The following is a 27,722-nucleotide window of genomic DNA, read 5'->3' as shown; positions in this document are numbered from 1 at the left end:
ATAAATGTCAATATGGACTTGCGTAAATTTTACTTTTGTCAATGCACGATTTCAAAACCGCAAATCAATCACATTGGCAGAGAAGACAAAATTTACGTAGTCAGCTGTATTATTCATGAAAGCCTTTTTTCATTCATCCAACAAAAAAAGGAATAGGAGCAACAAGAGACTTTGACAATACCAATAATTCCCGTTGGAGTGGGTTTAGATCCATTCAATAGGAAGGATTCTACAAAATTCCTCATTAACCGAAGCTTCGTTTCCGCTGGAATCGCTTTGTATCATATGATGCCGAAGAGCTCTGGCAACTCCCAGAACATTCTTCCACCTCCTCGAGTTGCTTTGAAATGAAAACCCAATTAAATAATTGATCGGTGGATTCTGGAGCAAGATGAAAAACTTTGTTCTTCTCCTTCTGCTTCTCGCTGTTGCCAATCATGTTGCTGTTATTGGCGTTGTTTGTCGTCCATTCTTGGGTTGAAGTTTCTTTTCTTCTTTATTTCGAAAAGCTTTCTACCCCACGCCTCGCTCCCACTGTACACTTATTTCATTGTTGATATCCCCTTCCATTTCCGTGACCGTCACATAATGGATACCAGCCTGCAAAACGTGACCTCCACGGAAGGTGAGGTGCGTTTTGTATTTTTTTTCTAGACACCTATCGCTTGGTCTGCAGGAGCTCATCGAGAGTCTACGTTACCGCCTACAAACTGAATTTAAAATAGGAAAAATTTGGTTTAATTTCAATATTTTACAATATGTATATTTTTAGGGCTCACAAACAGACACCTCTTCTGATGAAATAATAGCACCAAAAAGCAAACGTGATGTTATATGTAAAAGTTCGACTATTTCCGACTAGTTTGAAGAAAAAAAAGAAAATGAGAATAGTGGAAGGGCCTAGGGGATTGAAGGTAAAATTTAATTTGTTTTTGTAGCCAAAACTTTTAACCAATTTTCATATTTTTCTCCCCCTGAATGTATGCAACTTCATTGTTCATATTCCTATTATAAATGTTTTTGAAAGAAAATCTAAAAACAGCCTAAATTGCTGTTGGCAAAAAAATCTGTAATTGATGTGTTTATGCCTTTTTTACTGAAAAACACCAAAAAAATAATTTTCAAAAATGTTGGAATACGTTGAAATCATGTTGATCAAAGTTACCCCGAAACATGAAATCTGGTTTTGTGATTGTGGTATCGTAAATCATAGTATCCTTTTAATATGTTGACAACATGAAAATTGGGATTCTTGTTTCAACTATAAGCAAGTGCAGACGTCATGAAGCTTCTCTTGTAAAGTTACAAACTTATTCTGTTTTCCCGATACTACATTGGCGACGAGGATAAAGAACCTTTGCGTTGGATAAAAGCAAAAGGGTTCAGGTATGTTTTTCTTAAGATTCATTTTTCAGGTGCTTAAATGCACATTTAGAAGTCTGATTCCATTCTGCCAATAAGGCAGGTAAAGAATTGTAGTTATGAACTAAAGTCGCTAAAATGCGCAGATGAAAGTCTGGTGTCATTTAATATTTGGCCATGAAGTCTTTTAAATGAGGATGATGGAAGTTTCAAATGGTTCGAAAAATGGTTGTCAGCTGAAATTCACACACAAACTTCAAGAGAGCTTGGATGAAAAAAAAAAAAGATATTTGAGATTGACAAAAACAAGTGTGATAATGAAATTTTGATCAGCTACTTTGTTTCGTTGACTTTGAAAAAGTATTCGAGAGTTAAAGAGTCAAATTTTGTTGAGATCGTTTGAAATAAACTCGACATTCGTAGTTGTGCTGTCAACGAAACGCGTTGTTTTTATTTCGACTGGGATTTTTTTCTCTGGGTTTAGTTAGAAAATCATTTTAAAAATCGAGTTTTTAGGTCGAAGAAGTAGAGATTGGAATAGTGATTATAAAGAAACGAGCATATCGTTTTTTGGTTGTCACGGGCCAGAAAAGCTTTTTCAAAGCGCGGAAGGATGCTTTAAAAAAGTGATGTGAAGTGATCAAGGAAGAAAATAAAGAAATAAACTCAAAGGCTGACGAAAAGAGTCTTAATGCGAATGACGGAAGACCGAATCCGTAATCTACTTTTCTATAAGGAATATGTGGCGCTTTAAAAATAGAAGAGAAAAACTTTTGGGAAAGTATTGGCCGAAGCGTGATATTGTTATTGGAACAGTATGTTTTACATAAGAAAGTAGCAAACAATACGCTGATAGCTATCTCCGTAGACAATCGTTTTGATAACTGAAATTACAGAAAATAGGTGTTAAACACCTGAGAAATGCTTCACTTGCACATTCATGTCTAGACAAAAAAAGATCCATTTTTTTACGGAGTTTCAAAAAAATTGTATAAAAAATGGAAAGGAACCTTTTAATATGTTGACAATCTGAAAATTTGGATTCTTGATTCAACAATAAGCAAATGCAGACGTTGTGAAGCTTTTCTTTTAAATACTACAGTAAAACGCATATGATTGAAGCCCTTAATGTTGTATAAATAATCTGCAATCAATGGCTATGCTTTGTATTGTAACGGAAAAGCAATCCTCTCAAAAATATTCAAAAAATGTTGGTAAAATGATATTTTTCGGGAATTTGTCATTTATTTTCATATACATTATTTTTATAGTTTTGAAACATTTCTGAGCTAGACGCACGCTGGAATGTGATTTTTTGCATCACAGGTTTTTTTTTTAACTTCTGTTATTATGATTTTAGTTTAAAAATTTTTTATGGCAAAGTCAGTTACCTCCTGCCCTGTCGAGTTCGAGTCCAATCAGGGTTGCCAACATTATTTTTCAAAAATTCGGGAACTGGCGATATAAAAATCAGGCAAAATCAGGCTACGTTAAAGTAGGGTTGCCATCCGTCCCGAAAAAGCGGGACATGTCCCGCTTTTTTGTTGAATGTCCCGCTGTCCCGCTTTTTCCTCAAAATGTCCCCCTTTTTTTCTTTGAAAACTTTTACAAAGTTAACTGACTGACTCCGGAAAAATCAAACTTTTGTCTCAATTTGAATTCTATGATGAACAGAAAATTTTTCAAATCATTTTTTTTATCAAAAATAAGCAGCATTTTTTCATAGCTTATATGAGACAATACAGAATATATCTAAGATTCTGATTCAGTTAAGTGTTCTTGCAGCACGTAAGCCAATGTATAAAAAATATCGTTGAAGTTGCCTCCAGATAATTATAAATTATAGAATTATAGAGATAAACTTCTACGCCGGAATCTTAGTTGAATTTCCAAATATTATCCAATGTATATAAAGATGGAAGTTTTCTTGATGTTTTCAAACGTTTGAACAAATTACCAAAAAAAGTATTTTTTGTTAAAAATTACTCAATGGTTTTTAACGTGGTATGAAATCCGCCGTTCACATGAACGACTTGAAATATTTTCTCGCAAATAACGTGTTAGTTTGCGAGAACCGTGAAAAAAAAACGGTGTATATGGCAAAAATCACTGTAAATGGAAGTCATGTAAGAAAAACTGAGCAAAATCAATCTGCGTAAAAAACAAAATTAGTTTTCTTTCTATGATCAACTTTGGAGTATAAGTTTAGCTTCACAATTAAGGATATTTTAATTTTTTTAAATGTCCCGCTTTTTTCCGCTGTGTCCCGCTTTTTTTCGTGAAATGTCCCGCTTTTTTCCAAAAGTATCTGGCAAACCTATTAAAGTAACGGAAATTTCGCTCAAAGTGATGACCTTTTTTTTTGGTCATCGCTCCTCATTTTCTCTCTAATATGTGGATTAATTATTGTACTGCATCAAGCTATCAAAAGATTCCATTTATTTTTTTAAATATGAATTAACTGGAATGTTTCAATTGCTTTGATTCAGCCACATTTTCACTTTTTCACTTCAGCTATGGTACCTACTCCAGTTCCTCAGTTCCTCACTACCCATTTTTCATGACAATCGCAAAAATCAGGCAAAATCAGGCATATTTTCAAAAATCAGTCAAATTCAATGGCTTTTCAGGTTGTCAGGCAAAGCCTCGAAAAATCAGGCAATGCCTGAAAAATCAAGCACATTGGCATCTCTGAGTCCAATAGTAAACATCGAACACAGTTGTATCGTATAAGCTTTTCAAAAACTTTACGCCAACTGCAACGTTGACATAAAGTCGCGAACGCAATAGATCTGGTAAAACGACTATAAAAGGATAAAAAAATTGACTCCAAGTGACGGTAATCAATAATTTTAAAAATTGGCAAAAAAATCCATTAAACAGAAACAAAAACTTCAGTATGTGAGATAAAGCTGACCTACTCTCTGGAGCCACTATTTATGCAATCTTAAATCATTCGCACGAAAGAATCTTTCACTGAATCCCGCATAACTCTATCCTTGATTCATATTTAAAGAAATAGATATTAAAAAAAACATGAATTGTTTCAAAATATCGAAGCAAGAGTATCGGCCCAACCATGAAGAGAAAAGAACCACTCCGTAGTTAGGAAAAAAATGCAACAATTTCACTCGTTGATAACTTTTGAGCGGATCGATGAAAATTGATGAAATTTGTAGTGATAGTGCCTAGTAATGTAATGTTTACATGTGGCGATTTGTCTAGAACTTCTTCAGATAGCGTCCAATGAATAAGTTCATTGACCAAAAATTTTTGGCAACATTTAAATCATTTCTTAATTTCCTGGAGCGTGTTTTTCAAAATAACTCAAAATTTTCCATTTTATCAAATTATGACAAGTTCTTCAAGAAAACGACATTGATAACTTTCTATCACTTCATCACAGTTTTCGCTTCGAATCCAGATCCAAAACTTGCCAATACTGTTAACTTTGAAAAACCTTTGAAAGTGCCATGGAAGGAAAACGGTCGCTTATGTTGGAATTTTTGGGTATATTTGGACTTTAATTGCGCAAATCGTTATGTGCCACTTATCGATTTACATCTTCCACAGATCGTCAGCCAAATTTATTACTAGATATAAGTTTTTTTTATTTTTCTTCTTGTTCTCCTCCGGAACATTCAAGCTATGCTTTTCAATGAAAAATTTCTGACAGGAAATCGATTAACTTCACGAAATTTTTCAAAATTTTGTCTATTTTATCGGTGGAAATACGCTATCCCAAAAACAACCAGACAGATTGCCACAAAATTTTGCACATGTAAACATTGCATTACCAGGTAGTATCACTGATTTTTTTTTATCAATTTCCATCAAAAATTATTTTCAAATGAAAGCAGGGCCGTAAAAAACCGGCTAGGGGGTTTGGTGACAACATTTTCTAATAACATTTTGCTTGAGCAATCCAAACATCAAGATTATTAAAAAATAATTTTACAATAAATGTTAGGTATTTATTTTAAATTCTAACTATTCAAATGAAGTCCAAAAAATTGATTTTTTTTTTTAATGTTGATTCAAAAAATAAATAATGGATTTTCAAGGTTTCATTTAGAAGAATTTTTATGTACTTACTTAAATTAGCAAAGAATAAGCTAATTCTTTCCAACCACAAAATATTCAAAAAATTAAAGTGAGAGATAAGATTCGCAGTTCAAATCAGATATCTTTTCTGCGCGTGAAACCTCGATTTAAATTTATGATTTTAATTTGGAACTTTGTTTCTGAATTATTTGCAATATAAATAATATCAAACAACACACAAATAGAACGAGTTTAAAGCTTAATTTTTGCTTGAAGATTAAGTATTTTTTGGTATTTCAATAGCAACTTATTATCTTCTTGAGTGAGCGAATCGAAACCGCTCACTGAAGAAGATAGTCGGTTGCTATAAAAATATCTGTATCTGAACTTCTCTTATACCGTGGTTAAATTTGCGGAAATTTTTTTATTGCTTTTATTGAATAGAATTATTCAACCAAGTGGGCTCACAACACACATTAAAGAATCGAGTTTGTTAATCTTGAATAATTTTAGCCGTTCATCAACATTTGAAAGAATTAAAAATTCTGAGTTTAGAGAAGAACATTCCACTTGGCATTTTTAGACCCTCATGGAAGGGGGGGGGGGTCGTTTAATTCATCCAATTATGTGATAATAACACATAAAGCACTCAAAAAAAACTTTGACGTCATTTTTTAACTGTTCGAAATATTTCCATCGCGGTTATGAGATCAATTGAATGTTAATGTAATTGTGACTTAAAATTTCGAAGTATTTTTATCATGAATTTGTCTAAAAATCATTTCTGTTGTATTTTTACAATGTGCTCCTTAAAACTTCTGATTGTTCAATTTAGTATTGAAATCATTTTCATATGTGATGAAAGAAATTAGAGAAACATGAACTATCAAAGAACGAAAGAACATAAGCCGTAAATATCATGAAAATTTCGAAAAAGATACAACGGCTCACCGACAGGACTTGAACCTGCAATCTCCGCTTCGGTACAACGGCGCGTTAGCCAATTCCACCACGGTGAACATGATGGAACCGGCGAACACGAGCAATCGAGCTCTGCCGATCAACTGCTGGACCTTCTATCGAAACACCATGTATATCCCGCATGTGATCTTTCCCTCTATTGATCTCTCTTGTTTCTCTAACCCCACCCATCGACTCGGGATTTTAGCCGAGCGAGCACATGGTCGATTGCTTCGGGTTTGCCGCAACTTACGGTCAGATGAAGAAGCAATCAGTGCCGCTCAAGGTTCCGAGCAGACCAGTTACACAGGGAGGTGTTGCTCTGTTGAAATCAATACTGATGTTATGAAATCGCTTGGTACATCTTTGTACCTGAAAATGATCACATTTTCATATGTGATGAAAGAAATTAGAGAAACATGAACTATCAAAGAACGAAAGAACATAAGCCGTAAATATCATGAAAATTTAGGGTTAGAGAAACAAGAGAGATCAATAGAGGGAAAGATCACATGCGGGATATACATGGTGTTTCGATAGAAGGTCCAGCAGTTGATCGGCAGAACTCGATTGCTCGTGTTCGCCGGTTCCATCATGTTCACCGTGGTGGAATTGGCTAACGCGCCGTTGTACCGAAGCGGAGATTGCAGGTTCAAGTCCTGTCGGTGAGCCGTTGTATCTTTTTCGAAATTTTCATGATATTTACGGCTTATGTTCTTTCGTTCTTTGATAGTTCATGTTTCTCTAATTTCTTTCATCACATATGAAAATGTGATCATTTTCAGGTACAAAGATGTACCAAGCGATTTCATAACATCAGTATTGATTGAAATCATGTTTGTAGTTATAATTCTGAACTCTGAAACTGAATTATTTTCTGGTATTGATTTTTCGTCGAAAAATTTAAAAGCACAAAATTTGAAGATTGTACTATGACAGAAAAAAAGGTACAGCTATTCTCGTGAAAAAGAGAAATTTGAGATTGCTTCACAAAATTAACTGTATATTAAACATTTTCACTGAAAACATTTGGAATTTGGCCAAAAGATGTAAAAATGTTAATCCAGTACCTGGCAGAGCTTCATCAAAATCGGTTGACGCGATCAAAAATGGGACCGGTTTTAAAAATGAGGTTCATTATTGTCCAACAGGCGATTTTCGGAACTGTATCTTTTTTTTCAGTTGTAGTACAGTCTTCAAATTTTGCCGGATATTAGTTGGATAGTTGAACTAAATTTTGTGAAAATTTAATGAAAACATATCAATCCAGATAGAAAATGCATCTGGTCAAAGAAGGATGCGAGCACGCTGCTTCGCGCGATTTCAATCTTTTTTGAAGGCAACTGTATATTTGCTATACTTCAAATGCAACATTTTACCCTTTTTTAAACTTGATCAGCCAATCAAGAACCGGCTTAAAGTTTTACTGTTGAAACAACGTTTGAATACTTCTGCTATGCTTAGCTACTCTATGGAGCCACTTTTTTGATACCGTCAACTGGGGCATCATGCAACACTTTTCAACTTCAATAGTTTCTATAAACAAAACGTCCACAGAACATCATACCTCTTGTACATCAAAAACATGGGACATCAAATCTACGTAAAGTCTGCTTCATTCAATATGGGAACACAAACAATTGCGTGTAGTTCAGTCATTTATTAACGAATTCATAATTTGTTTTTCATACAAATGTAGCATTTTATTTACTCTTTCATAAAAAAAAATTAAAAAAATTATTCATTGCTGTTTCGAAGAAATTCTCGTACTTTTCCCGTAATACGGCACATTAGGCGGCGCACACCCTTTTCGTCCACCGTTTTGGCGATTTGATTCCACCAGTTCTTCATTTGAGTCATGTTCCTAACAAGTTTTCCCTTTGCCTTAAGCCTCCGCTTCGTGATTGCCCAGTATTTCTCTATCGGCCGGAACTGGGGGCAGTTTGAAGGGTTGAGGTCCTTCGGTATTACGCTGACCCCGTTCGTTGCGTACCATTCCATAACCGTTTTGCTGTAATGGCAGCTGGCGAGGTCCGGCCAAAACAGTACTGGACGGTCGTGGGCACGAATAAACGGCAGAATCCGTTTCTGTAGGCACTCTTTTTTGTAGACTTCTGATGTCATTGTCTTGTCAGTGAGAAAGACTTTGGTTTTCTGTCCACAACTGCATATCCCCTGTCAAATCATGTACTTGCGGGCGAATTTATCCGCAAACACGAACTTAAATTTTGCAGGTACATCCCCCCGAGCCGTCGCCAAATAAAATTTTTGACCTGGGATTTGGCCAAAGTCCGCTTTCACGTAGGTCTCATCGTCCACAGAATACATCCGTCGAACTTGGTCAGCACTTGGTCGTACAGCTTTCGAGCACGGATTCTGGCCACATTGTTCTGCTTCAGCGTCCGATTTGGCTGTTTGCTGGCTCGGAATGACCTTATTCCTTCCCGGAGACGAATTCGTCGCACCGTACTGTGAGCGGCCTGGAACTTATTGGCCAAATCGCGGTCTGAAAGATTGGGATTCCTCTTGACGGCCTTGATGACTTTCCCACGCAGTTTCCGGTCGACAGTTCCACTCCGACGCTTCGAATGCGGCTTCCGAGCCGTCGTCAATGTTTCCTTGTACTGCTTGATAACACGCCATACGGTATTTCTGGGCATTTTAAGCTGTTTAGCTAGCTTCGATGCCGACAACAATGGATTTTCAAGAAAACTGTGCACAATTTGATCTCTCCGTTCGGCTTCCATGGCGGTTGTTTACAAAATGCTATCGTTTGGTGTTATGACATAGATACATGGTGAAAGGTAATGAATTTCCCGACACGTGGGTGAAAAAAGTTTCCAAATCCGTCCACTAGGAGCGCCACAATGAGCAAAAGAATTTGTTCCAATATTAAATGAAGCAGACGTTAGTCAGAAAAATTATTGGTTTCACCAGATATTTTGAAATTTACAAAAACCTGCGATTTTCACCCAACTGAGAAAAAGGGGTAAGTTGCAACAAACTACGTTTTTCATGTAAAATCACATGAAATCGTTTAAAAATTTATAGCTGTTGATATATTTGTTATGTTATAACGCATAAAGCACGAATTGCAGTTATTTTTGGTCTTGTTTAAATTAAATTTTACATTTTTTCTAAAAAAAATGTTTTTTTATGAAAAGGTATAATGGTGCTGCATACATTTAGGGGTAAAAAATACCATAAAATATTCTAATAGCTAAGATCATGAAATTTTATGATTGGATGGATGGAATTTTGAAATTGACAAACGCGTGATGCAAAACAATCATATTCCAGCTTATGGAAACGAGATTCAAAATAAGGTGAATCTATGATTTGCATTTTGATGCATTTAAGCCCAGACTGTTAATTGAATTATACAAATATTTATTTAAAAAATGTGGTGATCGTCCGAAAAAATTTTTCACGCCAGCAGTGTAACTATAGGATAATAAGAGCAATAGTCAGTTTGAAGAAGATATCATTAAATCAATCCGTCATACTGGGTAAAGTTTTTTACGGCATCGAAAAATGTAAAAATTTGAACATCTTTTGCTCGATTTTTTAAACTTTCAGAGTACCGAATACTTTAGAAAACAATCTCACGATGTGAAAAACTGTGTCATCATCAAGCCTAAAATACGATTTAAAATCTGCTAATAAGTAAGTATAGAAAAAAAATCGGCTTTGTTTTCTTGATTTTTGATGAGGAATTCCTAGGCTTTGAATAAATTTGCACGGACATTGCCCGGATTTCGGTCAACAATTTTTAAATCAAATGCCAGGATTTTGTCAGGTTAATTCGTATTTGTACGGCCCGGATAGGTAGTGAAAAATCACTGGCAACCTTATTATAAAATAAGGAACTCGTAAACTAAAATCTGTAGAACATCTTAGCTTCCATAATTTAAAACGCAAATCAGTGCAAGATTTTTCGAAGAAATTTAAATGGCGGTGCTCACTTTTGGGGCAAAAGTAGTCCAAGAAAATTAATTTTGTTTCTAGCTCTATTCTTCTAGTATGAACTTGACAGAAATTTTTCTTCCGGCTTACAATACTTTCCACGATCCTAGGAGTTTCTTGATACAACTGTTATAAACATAACTTGATAAACCCACCGATTAGTGGGCCGAATAGTGTTTTGTTAAAAACGACTCACCTTTAGAAGCAGTTTTAAATATTTGTCTATCTTTTTCGCCAAAATCTTTTCAAATGAATTCTTTACCGTATAGGTACCGAACATTTAGACATGTCACATAAAACTGAGTCGATTTGAGGTAAATTTCGAATTTCTTAAACCTGAGGTCTTAAAGCTTGGTTTTGGTAAAAAAAACTCAACCATGATTTCTGAAGAGTTTCAAAGTAACGTTCATATGAGAATACATAAATAATGAGCTAATGAGCTTTTTGGTGTGGGGGAGTGTGGTGGGCCGCTACTAAAAAAATTAAATCTTTGAATCTTTGAAAGGAAAATTTAATATTTTTTTTCTGGAAAACGAACATACTTCATCTTTTAACTCTGAAACCGAGAGCCAGATCGGTGTGCCGAATTCTAAATTCATTAAAGAAAGGTATGTTTTTTGGCATTCAATGCCTTTCAATTAAAATGAGTTATGTATTATTTTTAATTAAAAAAAACCGTGTTTTAGCATCCAACTTTTATCCTCGTTATTATAAGTGTTTTTTTCTTAATTACGATCTCATCTCAAACCTAAAAAACGACCTCCCAGACATTGCGTGCATCTATTAGTGAACCACGGTGCGGTAAATAGAAAAATAAAATATCACGCCCGTGTACGAAGGACGAGAACGGGAAATGGATGGAAGCGTAAACTTTATAAGCCATTATTGGAATGAGAAAAAGAAATTGTCACCGATTGAACTTGCTGATCCAAGCGGCGCGGCGTGACTGGGAAAAGTTTTCCGCCCTCGCACTTTTTTTTCTCGACTCGACACGGCCGCTCGCTGTTTGGCGAAAAACTCAAAGCGTTCCGGATTTCCTTGGATGCTGGATGGTGCTTCTAATGCCAGTGTGGGAAGATCGCGGTGGTGACGAAAACAAGCTAACTATTATTGGATTGAAAGCGGAAACACTGCTGTTGAAAGGATTTGTAAGCTGAGTAAGTGGAATTAGTTTCCGGGGTCTCTCTCCGGGGATCGCAATGGTGTGATGAGCTGTTGGCACTCATTAATTAGATAAATTTTACCGCCACAAGGCCTCGATTTAAAAAATGATTACGTTATAGGTACACATATACCTTGGTGAAAAATACAATAGCTACAAGTAGGAAAGATCAAATTGTTGACAAAGGCTAGCAACATTTCTAGAGAATTCAAGATATTGTGAGGAGATCAGTTGGTTGCACGTGCTAAACGAATGGCTTTATTTTTCTTTTTTTTTCCACAGATAACTGAAGCCCTTTCCTTTCTACACTACTCGGGCCAGGTGATACACCGAAATGTGTGTCCCTCGTCGATACTAATCACCAAAAAGGGAACCTGGAAGCTGGCGGGGTTTGAATTTACCGAGCGAGTAAACGAAACCGATGCTACTGACCCTGTTCCGGTTCAATCCTGGTCCACGAGGACATCCAAAATGGTGCAACCCAACCTGGATTATATGGGTAAGTTTTTATTTTGTGCTCACGCGCCCCCATCATCTGGCGGGTCGAGTTCCTTTTGTCGGAAATCACGTGCTCGAGCACACATAGAAGTTATTAAATATTTCATTCATCCCCCATACTCGAATCATGCTCCGGTCGTGCGGAATCGACAAACCAAAAGCCCCGGAAAATCAGATCAACTCCAATTGCAGCATTCTGAGTGACATGTTCTCGCTTGGCATGGTGATATGCTCCATATTCAACCACGGGAGACCGTTAATACAGTCTGGGAATTCGCCACCTGCCTACATCAAACAGATGGAAATGGTGAGTAGCAAAGTGTGGGATTTCGCCTGGGCACGGGTGTTGAATTGAGAGTTTTGCCTCCTAATACAACGCTATTCTAATTTCCCAGGGGCATTGGGAACTAGAAATAAGTCATTCTACTTTATTTATCAATGGCCGCATCAACGGGAATCTGATTTTGTTTTGGTTATGGGTTGCACGATAATGAAGCTGCTGATTGCCAAAATTAATTGTTTGAACTTTCTTTTACAAGTTCAATATGTATAAAAGACGGAAAAAACTCAGTTAAGATTCCTAGACTTTTGTTTGGCGCCTGTTATCAGATTGTGTACAGCCGCCTTATACACTTTTTTCACCGCAAACCGCCAGTTTGCCTTGAACTGTTTTTCGCAGTTTTTTTTTTGGTCCTCTTAAGGTTCTCCCGATATTTTTCGATTCGGCGAAGTTCTGGACTGTTGGGAGGGTTCTTATCCTTGGGCACAAACTGAAAGTTGTTAGCGGCATACCATTCCATGGCATTTTTTTTCCATAATGGCAGGACGCCAAAACCGGCCAAAACAGCACAGACAAGTCATGTTTCTTCAGCGAAGGCAGCAAAAGCTTTTCAAGACACTCTTTCACGAAAATTTCCTGGTTGACGGTCCCGATTTCAACGAAAACGTCGCTTTCAAGAAACAGGTACAGATAGCGTGCAAAACGAGATATTTCTTGACAAACATCTTCACAATAGTTGATAGTTTAAAGCATGGATCACTACAAATCTGGACGCATTAAAACGGGTCTATCTCGGAGCTATATAAACGAAATAAAAATGTTTTGTACTTGAAATGTAGGGTTTTTATTGCACTTTAAAGGAAAAATAATAAAAAAAATTATTCCGATGTTGTTTTGATGAATTTTCGAACTTTTGGTTGAGTATCAGTCATTATAGTTTGAACACCCTATTCGCTGACCTCAGCAATCATTTTGTTCCACAATCTTTTCATCTCTGTTGCTTCCCGAGTCGTCCCACCATTCTTCTTCATCTTCTGCTTGACAATTGCCCAAAATTTTTCGATAGAGCGGAATTGAGGGCAGTTGGGTGGGTTGATGTCCTTTTCGACAAAATCCACCCGTTGGCCCAATACCACTGTAGAACCTCCTAGTTGTAGTGGCAGCTTGCCAAATCTGGCGAAAACTTAACTAGTCCTTTGTGAGATCTAATGTACGAAAAAAAAAGTTTTTCAGGCATTCCTCCTTGTAAATTTCGGAGTCCATGGTCTTGTTTTTCACAAAAACCGGAATTTTTCGTCCGCAGCTGCAAATACCTTGCCAGATCAAACACTTTCTTGCAAACTTATCAGCAAAAACGAATTTGAAGTTGCCGGGGACATCACCATGACCAGTGCAGTGCACCACTGCAGTGGCTTTACATAATTTTTGGCCAGAAAGCTGCCCAAAATCCATCTTCACGTACGTTTCATCATCCATGAGGATGCATCCGTCGAACTTCGTTGGAATCTTCTTGTATAACTTTCGGGCACGTCCTTTGGCTACTAAATTCTGCTTCAATGTCCGGTTTGGTTGCTTACTGGTCCGATAGGATCGTATTCCTTCTCGTAGACGAATTCTGCTGACGGTGCACCGGTCGGCGTTGAATTTCTTGGCAATGTCATAGTCCGACTACCCTGTGTTTTCCTTGATCGTTCTCAACACCTTCAAATGCAGTTTCCGATCCTTAATTCCACTATGACGCTTGGTATGAACCTGCCGATCTATAGTACGCATCTCACGGAAACGTTTGAGAACGCTACACACGGTTGATTTGACCATTTTTAACGATTTCGCGATTTTTGAACCCGACCACGTCGAGTTTTTGACGTGGGTGTTCAAAATTTATTTTCATCTCGCGGCTTCCATCACGTGTAACTTTTTTGAAACAAAACGAATCGTAATGAAATTTTCAGCACTGGTGGAAGAAACATTCCTCTACAAAGTGCTGCCAAAACATTCCAGATCCGACAACTAGGAGCACTATAGTGCGTCCAGATTTGTAGTGATCCATGCTTTATTATGCTTGAAAATGTCTGCCACCTTTCTCCTTTCGGTTGCTGTAAAATACTCTTGTCCCGGAAGCTGTATGAAGTCTGCCTTGGCGTAGCTTTCGTCGTCCATTACCAAGCAATCAAAGTTTGTCAACAATGTCGTGTACAGCTTCCGAGATCGTAATTTTGCCGTAAGGTTCTGCTAATTGGTGCGGTTTGGAGTCACTACCTTCTTTTAAATCGATAGTCTGGATCGTTTTTCAGCTTCATGCACGGTTGTTTACGATAGTCCCAACTTATTCGCGACCTTTTTCAGGCTAAAATTTTATAAACACTTTTAGCTCGAAAATTACAATTCCTACACAAATGTGCTCTATCAGAGAGTTTTCGAAAGATTATTGAATTTTGTTTTGAAATCCAACACTGAGAAAAATGCATTTGAAAAACTAAAACTCAATTTCCCAAAAAATTCCATCTAAAAATTTGATGAAAAGCCGGGTAATAATAAGGCCTACAAGTCGGCCATACATTGCATTGTAACTTGTGCATATTGAAGGGAATAGAGTGTTTCTAACAAAAGCTTTTTCATGATTTTTTTTAAATCAGTTAATTTATTTTTTCAGTGTAGATTCCCAACCTTTAATACAAAAACTGCTTCGTTGAATTGATTGTACGGTTGAATAAATAAGGGCTTCAATTGTAATAATTGTAATAAACCATGGAAGTGGAAGCCCTACACTGAAAAAATACGAACTTTAAACTATGAGTCGTTTAAAAAAAAAATGGCCATCTCAAAATTCGATGATTATTTTTGTGGTGGGGAATACAACTACAACTCTTCTGAACATTGCAAAGTGAGCACTCTTAACCCTCATCCGCATCAGATTTCATTACCCTAATCAGCACTGGGAGTGTCAATTTGACACTACAAGCTCAAATCATTATAACTTTTGGCGTGTTAAACCGATCTAAACAAAACTTATATCAATAGAAACCTTGTAATCTCAGTAAAATATGTTTAGAATATTATATATAGCTAAAGCTTCTAGTTTTCTCGTTATTCAGCATGAAAGAAAAAAAATCCGAAAAAACATGCCTCAGGAAACAGTAAAGTTTGAAAAATTCCAGTAAATTCAATTTTTGTTGCATGCAAAATCTAAAGACAGCAAAAAGTTAGAATTTTAATAGATTTTGTAGTCATATTTTTTCAAAAACTCTACCATCGCTCAAACAGTATTTACAAGCAATCGAATGAAAAGTAGGTTTTTCAGACCACTTTTTTTACTTTTTGCGACCATTCCATTAAAAAAAATTAAAAAAATATTTCTTGGCTTCATGATGTAGACATTAACTTCAGCTTTCATATGCATGACAAATATTTTTTTGGACATGTAATATATGAACAGTTTTCGTGAGGCATGTTTTTTCGGATTTTTTTCTTTCATGCTGAATAACGAGAAAACTAGAAGCTTTAGCTATATATATAATGTTCTAAACATATTTTACTAACATTACAAGGTTTCTATTGATATAAGTTTTATATGAAATTCATAATAATTCAAACGACTTAGATAGATTTTTCTTTTGGAGTGTCAAATGGACACTCTAAGTCGGAAAAGGGAGTTTTTTTGTCCAGGCTTCCAGGGTTCGTCCATAAAAAAAAATAAAGATACAATATTAAAGAACTTATGAATTCATTTAGGGTCCCCGAAGATTTTTTTTTATTTAAGCTTCTGAAAAAAGTTACAAGCCTCCAAACTTGCAATAGTGTCAAAATGATACTCCAATGCGGATGAGGGTTAAAGTTTAGCCCTTTTCAAATGTTAGTCTAGATATTTTTAGAAAAACTAAATATTTCAAGTGCTTAACTACGTAGGACAATATACACACAAAGTTTCATTGAATTCTGAGAGGGTCATGCCAGATACTGTATCGAGTTGGTGCGAAATCCGTCTTAAATATTCAGTACCCCCACAATCATGGGTCACAAAATTTTCAGTCTCTGTAGATTCAAATATCTGATATATGTTTAACTGATAAAAATTCAACTTTATTATTATTTACAGCTTAATGATTTTTTTTTTTTTTTGTTTCGATTATAGTCGTTTTACCATCTTTATGGCATTCGCGACTTTATCAACGTTACAGTTGGCGGATCGTTATTGAAAAACTTATCCGGTACAACTGTGTTCGATGTTTACTCTTGAGCTCGAACTCGCGGACATCGGCTCATGAGACAACAGACTTGCCAACTGAGCTATATCACAAGCCCTAGCTTAATGATGGAATCATGAAATTGCATTGATACATATATTATGTGTTAACTTGAGTAGATTTTGAATATTTTTTTAAATTTTGATTTTGATATTTGTTTTTTTTTTGCTTATCAGTTATCACATCATTTACTGATTTTTATGAGAAAAAAAGTTTAATATTCCATATCACCAAAACTAGGTAGAGCTGCAGTGAGCGAAATAAGAATAGTACCACTATATGTTTTGCTTGTTAAAATAAGAATGATTTTAAATTACCAAAATTTTCTTTTACAGTTTGTTTTTAATTGTTGAAAGGATAAATCAAGCATAAGTTTTTTTTTTGGCTTAGCAATTGGCGTTGAGGACTAAAAATATGAAAAAGGGGTGCGAAATAAGAATAGTACCACTTGTGTTTTTCAACAAAAACAAGATTATTTCTAAAAATTTACAGTGTAAAAGTGAATAATAATGCTTCTACGAGCTATTTGGATACATAACTGCATTTTAAGGAGTTTTCTAGAATTCCAAAGGTTTTCTATGATATTAAAAGGGGGTTTGAAGAGATGGTCTTCTAGAAGGCGTTTGATATTTGAGCTATAATTCTTTACCAAACTTCTTACTTTCTTCACTGAAATGACGTGAAATGATGAAACAAACATTCTCGATTTATTTTGAATCAGAAAAAAACAGGTTGGAATTCAAGAAATTAGATTTTTTTTTTCAGTAAACCACACTTTTTCCAGTTTCAATTCGTAGATGGCAGCACTTTCTTGCAATTGAGACTTAATTTGGTTTTAATTGCAAGAAAGTACTGCCATCTACGAATTGAAACTGGAAAAAGTGTGGTTTACTGAAAAAAAATCTAATTTCTTGAATTCCAACCTGTTTTTCTGATTCAAAATAAACCGAGAATGTTTGTTTCATCATTTCACGTCATTTCAATGAAGAAAGTAAGAAGTTTGGTAAAGAATTATAGCTCAAATATCAAACTCCTTCTAGAAGAGCATTTCTTTAATCCCCCTTTTAATACCTTTGAATACTTTTGGAATTCTTGAAAATTCCTTAAAATGCTGTTATGTATTAAAATAATTCGTAGAAGCATTATAATTCACTTTTACACAGTAAATTTTTAGAAATAATCTTGTTTTTGTTGAAAAACACAAGTGGTACTTTTTTTATTTTGCACCGTTTTTTTTATATTTTTTATCCTTAACGCCAGTTGCTAAGCCAAAAACAAAAACTTATGCTTGATTTATCCGTTAAACAATTCAAAACAAACTGTAGAAGAAAATTTTGGAAATTTAAAATCATTCATATTTTAACAAGCAAAACATATAGTGGTACTATTCTCATATCGCTCACTGTAGTAGACCAAATCTGACAAAAGATCAAATTCAGAGCAACAAATTCTTTCAGAATCAATTTTTAAAACATAGTCATAAAAATTCTAAAAAGCTCTTTATCATGAAAAACATATTTTTTTCTAAAAGGAGATTGAATAGAAAAACGAATTATTTGTCCGTACAACTTAATCCTAAGATCCTTCGATGATTTTTTTAATAGGCATTGAATAAAGAAGAGTTTCCTCTTTTATGTAACCAACTTGCAAAAGTGCCGAAATTTTCTTTTTAAAGGTCTAAAAAAAACGTCTTTATGGTATCACTTGTCTTATATGAAGAAAATGAACTTTGTTTTTATTTCATATTTTCGGAAAATTGTGTAGGAGGACCACTGATTACGCTGGAAACAGGTAACATTGTTGAACAGTTTTAGTTGAATTTTGCTTCAATCTTAGAGTGAAATTTGGTTGATTTGCGTTAAAGGTAGAGTTGCATAATTCCTCTTTGGTGGTCTCCTTTATACAAATTTACTAAAAAGCGGACCATCAGAAAAGTAAAATTAAGTGTGTTAATGGTTGATGCCTACAAAGTAGCGCCGTAGATTTTTTTGTTACGGGTTCAATTTACTTCCCTATTCATAGGCTTAACCAGCTAGTTGTTTGGGTCAATTTTCTGCCATTGTTCACTTTCAATTCAAAATGCTAAATCATCAATAAATTGCTCTTGCTTCTGAGAATCGTTCTGAATCGTATCATGTTTTCCAGCTAGATGAAGCCGTTCACAACATCCTGCCCCGGATACCGATTCCACTGCAAGAAGCCGTGACTCGGCTGCTCAAAAAATCACCAGCAGCCCGGCCGACGGCTCAGCTATTAACGCTCATCAAATACTTCAGGTAAGTGTGGGCAAGAAAAGAGCCTCCATTCAGGCGCACTTCCGAGAATATTCGCATCATCACGGCACTACTGGAAGCATTCTAATTTCGTTTCATTTTCTTCATTATCTGACCCTGTTCAATTTGTTCGTCGCTCTGCGGATGCATCCGATATGCTTTGTGTACCGGAACAACAACACCTCTAGTGATCCGGCCGTCCAGGCACTGCAGTTTCTGGACGTCATCAACATGAAAGATCCCACGCAAAAAACCCACTTTTATCGAAGTACATTGCGAGAAGTGCTCCCCTTTATACCGCGGGTTAGTAGAATTATGTTTTTTTTTATCCATGGATGAATAGAATCGATAATCGACAGTAAAAATCATACTTTGAAACATTGAAAAATTTATTAATAACAAAATCTCAACCCACAGAAACTATGGTGGCAGCACATTTGGCCTAATTTACAACAGGAAATGCGAGCAGACGAGGTGCTGGCAGCGGTCCTTCAACCCGCCCTGACTCTGGTACAGGAATCATCCAACACGGAATATGAAGCAATCATTTTACCAACCTTTAAGTGAGTAGTGAGCGCAACCCTTGAAACATTACACCTCTCCAAACGCCCCAACCCAACCCAACGCACATGGTTTCTTATTTTATATCCATTTTCCCTCCCTCCATTCTTCTCACTGCAGGACTGTTTTTGTAGCCCCTAAATCTATACAAGCAACGGTAGCATTACTAGAGAACCTGCACATAATCCTAGAGAAAACACCACGAGACGACATCCGGACGGAAGTGCTTCCTCTGCTGTTCAATGCACTCGAGAGTACGACGATACAGGTGCAGGTTGGTAATTTCCTTTCGTCTTTCGCTGCCAGAGTTACATGATTCGGAAAATTTCATCGTGCGCAACATTTAATTGTTTATGATTGAAAGTATTCAGCTAACCTACCTTTTTAACGAGTCGAACAGGAGGGATGAATGACATCCAGATGTTAAAATACTGAGGATCTAATAAAAAAAAACGAGTTGAACGCAGCTGGTGATTCAAGCAATCTTTACCGAATGTTTTCACATTGTGAAGTGATAAATTAGAAGTAAATTTCTAAACAGATTTCTAATCAGCTCGGTTTTATCATGCAATAAATACATTTATAATATTCACAATTTTGGTCTCGAATATGAATTCATTCGGTCTGATCGAAGGACAACACAACGGGAGAGAATGGGGATACTTGATCCCCTTTTCTTATTTTTATCATATCTTTTCGGAAAAATTTAGCAACTAGCCGTCTTTTGCGTTGTCTGATAGCGTGTAACTTCAGGTTTATTTGCTCCAAAAGTTGGAACGATACATGAACTTGTAGATAAACTAGAGGCATTTTCGTGAGACTAAAAAAATGTGATAATTTTTAAGTTAAAGTAGACTTGACTAAAGGAGATTCGATTCTTTATTCGGGATGTCCTGACCCTAGGCAAAATGCTAGTTAAATCCGACGATAAAAGGTCCGGTGACTATTTTTTACCATATAAGTTCTCATTTCACTTTTGTGAGTATCAGACAATGTGAATTTTAATAGTTTGTTTACTATCGTACATTCATTGCATACTTTAAGGCGCAATTTTCCAGCCTTTAGATAAATACAATATTTTTTGTCCCTTTAACAGATAATTACTGGATGAACATTAGTTATTGAACAGACATTAGTCATTTTATGATAACCAATGATCTCAATCCATTTATGTGAAAAATATATCTTTTTTGGCTCTAGGGATCAATTATACCCATAACATACATTTTGGAAAACTTCTTTTTAAAATAATTGAGAGTTTAGGTATTACTTTGAAAATATGGCATAATGAAGTTCATGTTATACTTTAACGATTGACATATTGGAATAAATATTTTTATCATAATTTTTCATGTGAGAAACATTTTTAAATGATAAAAAAAAATCTTCAAATCACATTTTGTTAAATTTTTCAAACAAAGTTCAATAACTCGAATTTTTTTTAATTTATTGAGATAACAACATTGTTGTTTTGTTCTATTTGGCACAATTTTCTTGAACATTTGATATTTGTAAACATTCCTGTTTCGAGATATAGTGAAGGAATCAAGTATCCTCAGGGATCAAGTATCTTCATTTTCCCCTACAGTTTGAATTCAGGCGATTTCAAACAGTAATCAGAATGAAAAAATTTCTATCAAATATTATCATTTCGATAAATTTACTGATTGCTAGCAGTGTTCGGAATCGCTAACTGAATAATTAGCGAGACTATTTAATCAAATCGCTGATTCAGTCAAAGAAAACGATTGCTAATTAAAACCGCTAGATGTGCACCAAAAGTTATCGCTTCAAGCTTAAAGCCGCAGACACCAGATACCCAGACTGACCACTGAAGGCTGATTTTGGCGCTTGTTCCGCAGCGCTATCTACGGGTTATCGTGAAACTAACGGCCGCATACACAAAAGGAAAAATCTCGATATATCACACACACATTTGCATTGTGCTATTTGTTTTTTTACATCTAGCGATGAACACGGTCGTTTTTGATTACCTACCTTTTATAAAAAAGAATAACACGATATATTTCGAAAACCACTAAAGAACCGTTTTTGAATTGGAGCGTATTAACAAAATGTGGTTAGAATTCAACCATAAAGCTTATAAAAAAATACATCGACTTCGATATAAATGAAAATTGAATGAAAACTTGAGATTTTCTGCACCACTTCCTTATTGCGTTGTGGTTGAAAAATAACCATTTTATGACATCTTTGGCTTCATTTGTGAAGATCACTTTCAACTGCAAGTTTTCGTTAACCCCGGAAAGTCCGTCAAGGGTAAGTTCAAGTTTCCCGAGTAGAAAAATATTGTGACAAACCCAATTATTTGTAAATAGTTATAAAACGATCTATGACTTGTTGAGAAAACTACAAATGACATCGTAAAAACATTTCACTAATTGTATATTGCAAAACTACAGTATATTGAATGTGGCTTTAAATTATATTACTGTTTAGAACTGTTAAATCAGTTTAGTTTAGAACTTTTAAATGGACGAGATTCTTAAAAAATTTTACTGAACAATCTGTTTCAGTTAGAGTTTCTCAAAACCCTTACCCTAGCCGAATTGCCGCATTTATAGAGGTTTACGAAAACTGAATAAAACAAAAGAAGAGGTGATATTTACAAAATTTGTAAAGCAATGTTCTGTTAACAGAAGAAGCTTAATGAAAATCGCAACAACGAAATATACCATTAAGTCACCATCTACAACAAAAAACCAGTGTCAGATTTTTATTTACTTTTTTCTCCAATAAATCCTAAAACTTCCCTTTCTATGAAAAATTTTGTCATACTCGAGAAATGTCTTCCTATCGAAATACCTAACTAAACTTGGATATCAAACTAGCCCTTTTACCGCCCACTGGAAGAGGCAGTTGAGGAAAAAATATTTTTGGCTTCGAGATGATGCATTTTCCTACAAATTTTGTACAATTTCTAACAAAGAGCGTTGGTTGACATAATGATGATTCTTGACAAACAATTTCAATTATCCGAGTCTGTTTAGTAAGAGTAGCTTAGCTTTTCCTGTTCTAATGTTAAGTAATTTTTTTATTATTATTTTTTTGGTTACATTTCGAACCATTTTTTGAATATCGCACGTGTAATTGATTTTATCCATGGGTAAAATAAACCAAACGTGAATTCGTCTCATCAAAATCAAAACATTAAATGAATTCACTCACACAGACATACGATGTTTGACATTCCATAAAACCACAAGAAAATAAAAATGACTTTCGTCTGCATCAAGATAGAACTGTTCTTTTACCATTTAAAATTCGTTTTGGTGGTGTGGAAAAGCATTGAAATCGATATATAAGTTTAGTTACTGCGAAATTATTTCTTATTTACTTGGCATCGGTTAAGGAACATTAAAATGAACCTTATTCAAAATTATAGTTTTTTGAAGAATGGATCCATTTAGTAAACTAATTACTTTTGAAATATGGTTTTAACAAAACTTTGAATCAAAGAATTTGGTTGAATGTCAAAGGTGAAAAAATTTCAGAAGCAAAGAGAAATAGATTTGAAACATACATTTTGAAATATTCCAAATTCAGTGCAATTTTTCAACAATTTTTTTTCGAATAAAAGATTTTTAACTTGACATTTCTCACGCGCACTTGCGCTCGTGTACGGATTAAGATGGGGAAAAAAGTCTAAAAACATGGTCACTTTTAAGGTTAATTTTCCAGTCCAGTCCAGAATTATGCCAAAATCTCGCGTGAGCTTTCATTACGTCGTATGAAACAAAATGTAAACAAACAGTTTCATTACAAAAAAAAAAACAAAAATTGACTTAAACTAGTAGCAACTTCTTTCCATTTAGAATATTTGTAGCCTGGACAACATATTCTATATGTGAAATACAAATTTCAAAGTTGTTTTGCTAACTTTTGAAGCAATTTTCTGTGAATTTTCAAGATGTTTCATACGACGTAATGAAAGCTCACGCGAAATGGTCATTATAGTTGTTTTTTTTTTACATTTCTCACGCACATTTGAGCAGGGAAAAATACCCGGTCGACAAACACGGTCGTTTCTGAGGTTATTTTTGCAAAAATTTATTAATTTTAGTGAAATTACCAGCATTACATCACGAACACTTCTAGCGGCAAAAAGGATTTAAGAACTTATCAATACATTTATCACATTTAAATATTATTCAATATATGTCAATAACTTATTTCACTCCTCAAACCTATCTAGGTACGAGCCAAGAAACAGTTAAGATAAATTAAAATTCAAGTTTTTCATGGAGTTATATATAGTTTGTCTTTTTAGTCGCAGTCAACCTTTCAGATTAAGACGAACAATTCCGAACTCATTGAATTATTTATAACAGACATTATAATTTTCATACTGTTACTCAGCCGGATAAATTAATTTTGAAATCAAAACTGAATCTCAAAATTAATTGGCTCTGAACTAAGGACCGCTATAACGTTGCTTTTGTATTTTTTTATTCATCTCAATCGATCAACAGTCATTGTTTGTATAACATTCATCTCTTATTATGATACAGTAAATTAAAGTAAACATTAACATTGATCAGTCTGGGTATCTGGTGTCTGCGTTAAAGCGCTTATCGATAACCGCTAACTGTTGATAAAAACCCGATTTAATACACTTAAAAGTGGATTGGAGGCTTTCTTACAGAGTGTAAATTATCTTTTGAAACATTTTACACAATAATAAATTCCTTCTCAGCCTGCCCCTTGATGTAGTATCATAGGATGAAACCAAGGAGCACATCTGGCACACGAAGCCCAAGGTGGTTTTAGTGGGATGAATCCACACCCGGCTGTTATGGTTTGAAGTCAAATTTCCATCTTGTAAAAATAAATAAATTCCTTCTTTCTGAATTTTATATGATTAATCTAGAAAAAAGATTATTATTAAAGAAAATCGAAAGCAACAATTACTAAACTCTATTTTAAAAATAAAGATGGCCAGTACGTTTTTGGAGGATAAGCGAACTGATATTCAACGCGTTCATTTACTATCAATATATTTCAAACAGTTTAAATTTGAGAGCCACAATTCTCGACGCTCAAGGGGTTAGCCTCCTAAACACTCATGATGGATGACGTGGGATCGATTCTCGGCTGTTTAATTAATTTAGCGATTGCTGGCTACTGCTGCTGAGCAAATGACTGATATTTATCATGGAATAGAACAATTTAAAACAGTTTTTTTTGTTTTTAAGATATGACCTACAGGAAAAAAAAACAATTTTTTGATACTAAATTCATTAAAATCGTAAAACCTAGAATAGGAGAAATGGTGGTAAGAATGTTTCAATGGAACATACAAATCCACGGACATCTTTGTAGCTCGTCGAGCTGAGTCGATTGGTATATATATAAAGTTTGGTCTTGGACCCTTTGTTAATGATATCCCCAACTGACCGTTCGCTATGCCTTTCTGTAAGAAAGCCAAAATCGTGAAACTAAAAATTAATCATATGTAATATACCGTCAACTGGGGCAACATGCAACACTTTTCAACTTCAATGGCTTCTAAAATCTTAATGCTTACAGATAATCATACCTCTTGTACATCAAAAGTTTTAACGTTGATGGGACACCAAACTTGCGTAGTCAGAAAAATTATTGGTTTTACCAGTTATTTTTAAACTTACAAAAACATGCGATTTTCACCCTACTAAGAAAAAGGAGTAAGTTGCAACTCTGTAATTAATGAAAAATCAAATGAAAACGTTTGAAAATTTTAGTTTTAGATACATTTGTGATGTCGTAACGCATAAAGCACCAATTGCAGTAAATTTTGGTTTTGTTCCAATTAAATTTTACATTTATTCTGTCAAAAAAAAAGTGTTAATCTGCTGCATACATTTAGGGGTAAAAAATACTACAAAATATTCTTTTAGCTTAAATCATGAAAATAAATCTTAGGATGGATGAAATTTTAATGTTAACAAACGCATAATGCAAAACAATCATATCCAAGCATATGGAAACGCCATTTATGAGATTTAGCTCTGATTTGCATTTTGTTGCATATTGCCCCAGTCAGCTAACTGAATTACAAAAATATTTATTTAAAATCATTTGGTGATTGTCCGAAAAATATTTTAACACCAACAGTGTTGGTATTGGATAATGAAAGCAATATAAAGTTAGTAGGTGATATCATTAAGCCAATCCGTCATACGAGGTAAAGTTTTTAACGGCATCGAAAAATGTAAAAATTTGTACATCTATTGCTCGATTTTTTTATTTTTTTTATGAGAATCAAAAACTTTAAAAAACTCTTTTACGATGTTAAAAACTATGTCATCATCAATTTGTTATCATTCAATGATAACTTTATTACAGTATATTTAAATAAAAATTAAATGAATGTTGTGGTACTTTTGAATTTTATGTTATTTAAAGTCTGTTTCACATAGAATCTGGTCGGATAAAATAGATCATTTCTCCGCAAAGAAAAAACGTAAAACAAAAGTACAAATGTCATTTTGTAGAATTTTTATTGCACTTTAAGGAAAAAATATATGAAAATCATTCGTCAGCTGCGTTATTTTCTGCACAGTTCTGCTGGTAACCTCATTCGCCATCTTGTTCCACCACTTTTCCATTTGAGCGGGTTTTTTCATGGTTCGGCCACATTTCTTCAATTTGCCCTTAACTATTGCTTAAGATTCCTCGATGGGTCTAAAATCCGGACAGTTTGGTGGATTGATACTTTTTTCAACAAAATCGATCCTGTTCTCCTTATACCACTAAACAACATCCCGGCTGTAGTGGCAGCTTGCCAGGTCCAGCCAGAACTTCACCGGAACTTTGAAGGACCGAATGAATTGCAAAACCCTCTTCTGGAGACATTCTTCTTTGTAAACATTTCCATTCATTATGTCTCCAGCGATGAAAATCTTAGTCTTCTTCCCACAACTACAGATCCCTTGCCAAATCATCAACTTATGAGCATACTCGGCATATGTATTTTTTTCCTTAAAGTGCAATATAAACCCAACAAAATGACATTTTTACTTTTGTTGTACGCTATTTCTTTGCGGATAAATGATCTATCTTATCCGACCATATTCTATGTGAAACAGACTTTAAAAATGTTTTGTACCCAAAATGTAGGTTTTTTATTGCACTTTAAAGTAAAAATAATGAATCATTCCGATGTGTTTTTGATGAAATTTCGAACTTTTCGTCGAATACCACTCATAAAAGTTTGGACACCCTGTTTGCTGACCTCAGCGGCACTTTTGTTCCACCATCTCTTCATCTCTGTTGCATCCCGAGTCTTCCTACCATTTTTCTTCATCTTCTGCTTGTCAATTGCCCAATATTTTTGAATAGGGCGGAATTGAGGGCATTTGGGTGGGTTGATGTCCTTTTCTACAAAATCCACCCCGTTGCCCCGATACCACACTGTAGTACCTCTTTGCTGTATTGGCAGCATGCCAAATCTGGCGAAAACTTTACTGGTCCTTTGTGAGATCTAACGTACGGAAAAAAAAACGCTTTTCAGACACTCCTCATTGTATATTTCGGAGTCCATGGTCTTGTTTTTCACAAAAACCGGGGTTTTTCATCTGCAGCTGAAAATACCTTGCCAGATCAAACACTTTCTTGCAAACTTATCGGCAAAAAAGAATTTTGAAATTTTTTATAAAATTTTTGGCCAGGAAGCTGCCCAAAATCCCATCTTCACGTACCGTAAACTGGGGGAACTTTGATCACTTTTTTCATTCATTTTTGAATATTTTGGAAGGGGATGCTTTTTCGTAACACCTAAAAGCTTTAAAACACTTACTGAGGTGAGGAGTATTAAACATGGTCATTGATTGCAGTAAATTCAAACGACATTGGTGGTTATAATTAAATGTTTGTTACAAAACCAGATTTCGAGTTTTGGGGTAACTTTGATCACTATGGTTTTTATGTACATATCTACATCTTGAAATTTATTGTTTTGATGCCATTTAGCATAGAAGGCTCAAAACATCGATTACTGTTTTTTTGTTTGGACTCAGTTGAATTTTTCACATTTTTTTTTGAAAAAAAAATATACTCAAAAAATGGACAATGTTGCTGCATACATTTAGGGGCAAAAATTATAAACATTTCTCAATATTTTTTGGCTTCAAAACATATGAAATTTTACCTTCATGCAATTCCCTAAGTCCTCGCACTGTTCCCATGTTCTTTTTTTCTTTAAACTAAACCATTTGATAGGGGTTTACTCCATTTTTTCTATACGGGCTTTTTCATGTAAAATGACCGTTTTTTTTTTTTTCAATATCCAAAAATTATCATCAAATGACGATAAAAATAACACTTAAACTAAACCTAAACTAAGAAAAAAGTTGAACTTTCACATTAAA

General features: G+C 34.8%; 1 protein-coding gene across 7 annotated transcripts in view; it reads left to right on the top strand.

Annotated features, from left to right (window-relative positions):
- LOC129758711 (SCY1-like protein 2) overlaps positions 1–27,722 on the top strand; it is a 248,924-nt gene that overhangs the window by 84,625 nt on the left and 136,577 nt on the right. For all 7 annotated transcript variants that reach the window (XM_055756307.1, XM_055756305.1, XM_055756306.1 and 4 more), the window contains exons 5-10: positions 11,777–11,993; positions 12,154–12,299; positions 18,662–18,792; positions 18,978–19,092; positions 19,207–19,352; positions 19,471–19,624. In XM_055756307.1, the coding sequence (XP_055612282.1) occupies positions 11,777–11,993; positions 12,154–12,299; positions 18,662–18,792; positions 18,978–19,092; positions 19,207–19,352; positions 19,471–19,624 (909 nt within the window). The remainder of the gene's footprint in view (positions 1–11,776; positions 11,994–12,153; positions 12,300–18,661; positions 18,793–18,977; positions 19,093–19,206; positions 19,353–19,470; positions 19,625–27,722) is intronic.

The sequence above is a fragment of the Uranotaenia lowii genome, chromosome 3, assembly GCF_029784155.1.
Source record: "Uranotaenia lowii strain MFRU-FL chromosome 3, ASM2978415v1, whole genome shotgun sequence".
Classification (NCBI taxonomy): Eukaryota; Metazoa; Arthropoda; class Insecta; order Diptera; family Culicidae; genus Uranotaenia; species Uranotaenia lowii.
The sequence above is the reverse complement of the archived record's forward strand: the minus strand, read 5'-3'. Positions and strand labels throughout refer to the sequence as shown.